The sequence below is a fragment of the Lygodium microphyllum genome, chromosome 13 (genome assembly GCF_053477565.2).
Source record: "Lygodium microphyllum isolate KBCC chromosome 13, Lygodium_microphyllum_v1.1.10, whole genome shotgun sequence".
NCBI classification, from domain to species: Eukaryota; Viridiplantae; Streptophyta; class Polypodiopsida; order Schizaeales; family Lygodiaceae; genus Lygodium; species Lygodium microphyllum.
This window is the reverse complement of record NC_141147.1, coordinates 130,934,206-130,938,475: the sequence shown is the minus strand read 5'-3', so window position 1 is coordinate 130,938,475 and position 4,270 is coordinate 130,934,206. Positions and strand designations below refer to the sequence as shown.

The 4,270-nt window shown below is 46.0% G+C and overlaps 1 protein-coding gene across 1 annotated transcript; it reads left to right on the top strand.

Annotated features, from left to right (window-relative positions):
* Positions 1-280: 280 nt before the first annotated feature.
* On the top strand, positions 281-3,293 carry LOC148027216 (sucrose transport protein SUC4-like). The gene is made up of 5 exons (XM_087690596.1): positions 281-749; positions 1,364-2,196; positions 2,349-2,412; positions 2,519-2,562; positions 2,886-3,293. The coding sequence occupies exons 1-5, from the start codon at positions 281-283 to the stop codon at positions 3,069-3,071; spliced, it is 1,596 nt and encodes a 531-aa protein (XP_087546722.1). The 3' UTR covers positions 3,072-3,293.
* Positions 3,294-4,270: the final 977 nt, after the last annotated feature.

Sequence of the window (4,270 nt, the reverse complement as noted above, 5' to 3'; positions counted from 1 at the left end):
GGGGGGGACTAGAGACAGAGAGAGAGCGGCCAGCCATAGTTCTCACCCTTGGAACTGTATCACCTTGTCGATTGACTCAGAGCATCATTTTGATACCCCCTAGCCTTCCATGCAAGGGTCCCTTCAAGGCATACATACGTACATACATAGATGGTACTGATCCGTCATCTAGCATAGGCTCCCAGTCACCATAGCTAGTTACAGCACTAGCAGCTGACCCCGTGACACATTCCCCGCGCGCCCCCCCCCCCCCCCCCCCCCCCCCCCCCCCCCAGTAGCCATGGCAGACAAAGAAGCAGCCCCCAGCAGTACCAGGCCCAAGCGTGTCCCCCTCAGGTCCCTGGCGCGCATCGCCTCCGTCGCCGCTGGCGTTCAGTTTGGCTGGGCGCTCCAGCTGTCTCTGCTTACACCTTACGTGCAGGAGCTTGGCATCTCCCACACATGGGCCAGCTACATCTGGCTCTGTGGCCCCATCTCTGGCATGGTGGTGCAGCCCTTGATAGGCTATTCCAGCGATCACTGCCAAAGCAAGTGGGGGAGGAGGCGCCCTTTCATTCTGATAGGGGCTTTGATGGTGGTGGTGGCTGTGCTTCTCATCAGCTTTGCTGCTGATTTGGGCTATGTCATGGGGGACTCACTCACATCCCGACCCAGAGCCATCGTCGTGTTCGTGCTCGGGTTTTGGATTCTCGACCTCGCCAACAACACCCTCCAAGGCCCATGCAGAGCATTGTTAGCTGATTTTACAGGTACCACAGCAATATCATATCATTTGGTCTTTCTGTCAAGCTGAATGTGAAATTTCTACCTCGATGGACCCTAACTCCCCATTGGATTGTGGAGTGTTTAATGATGCATTTATATTACATATATTCAGATTCTACTCTGTGGTGTTGAACAGGAATAGTGATGACTGAGGTATTTCCCTTTCAAAAATCATTGGCACTTGGTGTTAATTGTAGGCATGTATGCAGAGTTGCCCAAAATGGTGTCGTTTAATTCCTGTTATTTTCTTCTAGTTTGCATGTAGTCATAGCTGCTTGAATAAACCTTTTAATGATGATTGGCTGTCCAGTACCGTTCCAAATTGCTAGAATAGTTGTGAAAATGCAGGGCGATCGTAGTACTTAAAGTCGGATGGCACCGATGATTAACATGTGGTTCTAATTTGGCTTGTGGAGGATTCTATATTCAATTCATGTCACCTGATCTTGTATTAATTATTAGCAGTATAGATCATCTTCCTACATCTGAGCTGGGCTGGCATGTCATCTTAACACCATACTCCACCATCCAGTGGATGCATTTCTTCCAGATTGTATTGGTTCTAGTTTTGTTTGATCGTTTTTTTCAAATTGTGCAGGAAAGAATCAGAGGCGGACGAGGAGGGCAAACTCCTTTTTCTCTTTCTTCATGGCAGTAGGCAACGTCCTGGGTTTTGCAGCTGGTTCAGTGAGCAGCTGGTATAGCATTTTCCCGTTCACAGAAACAGCTGCATGTGGCGTGAGCTGTGCCAATCTCAAATCCGCATTCCTTATTGATGTGGTGATCTTGTTTATCACTGTAGTTATCAGTGTAACAGCTGCTCCTGAGATACCCTGGTCCCCTACTCCAACTGCATCAACTGCACCTACACCTGAAACTCCTCTGTTGGCTCATCAAGTTGCAGGATGCAATGGTGGTAATTTGGATGATAAGCAAGCTGGAGACAAGGATGATGAGGACGATATAGATGAACCAGAAGAGGAAGTAAGGGAAGCATTCTTCTGGGAGCTTATTGGCGCATTTAAAGAACTTCCGCGCACAATGTGGTATGTGTTGATTGTGACCGCATTGACATGGATAGCTTGGTTCCCCTTCACACTGTTCGATACGGATTGGATGGGTAGGGATGTGTATGGTGGGGAACCGACAACTGGTGAAGAGACCAGTGCCTCTGTGCTATACAATAAAGGAGTGAGGATGGGATCATTTGGGCTGATGTTACAATCGCTCGTTTTGGGGCTGTTCTCCCTAGCAATTGAGTATCTATGCAGAAGGTTTGGCCCAAACTATGTGTGGGCGGGTGCCGATGTCATAATAACTGCTGCTTTTGCTGGTACTGCTGTTTTGACAAAACTGACTTCGCACCCTCCCAAAACAGGTGCCATAGCTGGGGCTCTGGTTATCTTTGCAGTTTTAGGGGCTCCGCTTGCAGTAAGTACTCATGCTTGCCTTTGTTTTGATGGCATTAGACATACTTCACGTGTAGCTCTTGACTCAGTCATCTTTAAATGTTTGAAATGTTAGTAAATCATCAACCAGAGTTGAGCAACCTAGTCTGATTGTCAGTATTTATGTTCATACAGGTTACATATAGTGTGCCTTATGCTCTAACTGCCACATTAACGTCCAACATGGGAGGTGGACAAGGTACAGAGCTTGGTCATCATTATTTCCTCATGTAAAATTTAAATGCAAAGATCCCTGATCTCCCGCTACAGCTCATTACAAACTTGATGAATCTGTCGGATTGCAGGTTTATCCATGGGAGTCTTGAACCTTGCTGTAGTCATTCCTCAGGTAAGACTTGAGCGGGTTGACAATTTGGGAATAATGTAATTCTTGAAAGCCAATGAACATCTGTTTGTTATCTCTAACCATAACTAGCCCTAGAGTAATCATGTAGATGTCCGTCCCATTTGATTGGTATTTGTGTGTTGACTGCATTTGATCAGTATGTGTGAGTGGGTTGTCTTATGCATTGGAAGGAGAAGGAACTGTGAATGTACATATGATGCAGTGCTTTGAAACTACCAATACACGATTAATTAACTTCAGTTGCCACTCAAAATTGGGCTATGGTTGATGACAGGCATGTTCTGCCATTTGATTTATGCTAACAGGTGATCATATCGGTAGGAAGTGGGCCATTCGACACGCTCTTTGGAGGTGGGAATATTCCAGCCTTTCTCCTTGGGGGTGCTTCAGCATTGTTTGGAGCAATTCTGGCAGTGTGGCTGCTACCTAGGCCTCCACCAGAGTTCAAAACCACTGGCATTCGCAGAACGCGGAGCTCACCCATTCCTTAAGCAAAGCTAGCTGCTGCTGCTGCTGCTGGCTCTCTCTCTCTCTCACCCATTCCTTAAGCAAAGCTAGCTGCTGCTGCTGCTGCTGGCTCTCTCTCTCTCTCTCTCTCAACCAATCAGATGTATACTAGATTTGTTGCATGAGTCTCTTCATTGTGATTGTTATTAGCACGGCTTTCTGTCCCAGCCGATCCCTTTGCAACCATATATATATATATCAGCTTGATGGCCTCCTCCTCTCCCTCTTATCAGATGTCTCTTTGTTTAATTTTCGAATAATAAGACACGCATTTATTTCTCCATACTCGCTTCGTGTTCCTTGACAAATGCAATAGATGTCCGTCCAATAGAAGAGGGGTTTCCGACAGGGGACTTGAGAATGGACATGAAAGGTTTAAACACACGTCATAAAATTTGGAAGCATCTTCCAAGTTCCCACGATGTTCATTGTTCACGATAAGTAGACTCGAGTCTAGGATGAAACTTGAAAGGGCCACGAAAGTTTTAAACACACGTCATAAAATTTCGAAGCATCTTCCCACGATGTTAAGGATAACTAGAGTCTAGGATGACCAAGTTAAAATTCGTGTTGTGTATATGGTAGCAATGAGAAGCGAACGCTCAGCACCCTCCCCCCTTGTTACAAACCTTCACGGGACTTCAAGTCACAACCTGTCATGAGGCACAAAAAGGCACAGCCGAATGGCACACAAACTATATGCCGAAAGATATAACATTGAGGCACATCTCAAGATTATATACTCGTGATGTTACACATGTGAGGGTTCACCACTGAGTATAGGGAATCACATGTAGAGTGGAGACCAAGCAGAGCTCAGAGTCACTACTACCTTCTATGTAGGTGTTTCTAGCTCCAATGCCATGGTATAACTACAAAGGCCATACCCTTGCACTCACCCCTGCTTAATGGATTGTAGTCCTCAGCAATCTAAGGGTGGTTTCTTAACTCATTCCGCGGTCTTAACACAGCTTATGCTATCAAGTTGATCAGTTTTTTCCAGTCTATGACTCCACTCTTTAGCAGGGTCTTAACACAGCCTTTTCTATCAAGCTAGTTAGTGTTTTTGCATTCCAATCCACCCTTGACTCAATTACATTTGAGGAGTGGAGGCTTCATAGTCCTAACTTGAGGTGGCTTGACACTTATGGTTTTGCATACCAAGCTTTGTAGGCACGATCCC

Excerpts from the sequence above, each read along its gene's own strand:
- LOC148027216 (XM_087690596.1), top strand. The coding sequence starts at position 281 with ATGGCAGACAAAGAAGCAGCCCCCAGCAGTACCAGGCCCAAGCGTGTC. Across the intron at positions 750-1,363 it reads ATTGTTAGCTGATTTTACAG|GAAAGAATCAGAGGCGGACG; the intron begins GTACCACAGCAA and ends CAAATTGTGCAG. Across the intron at positions 2,197-2,348 it reads TTTTAGGGGCTCCGCTTGCA|GTTACATATAGTGTGCCTTA; the intron begins GTAAGTACTCAT and ends ATGTTCATACAG.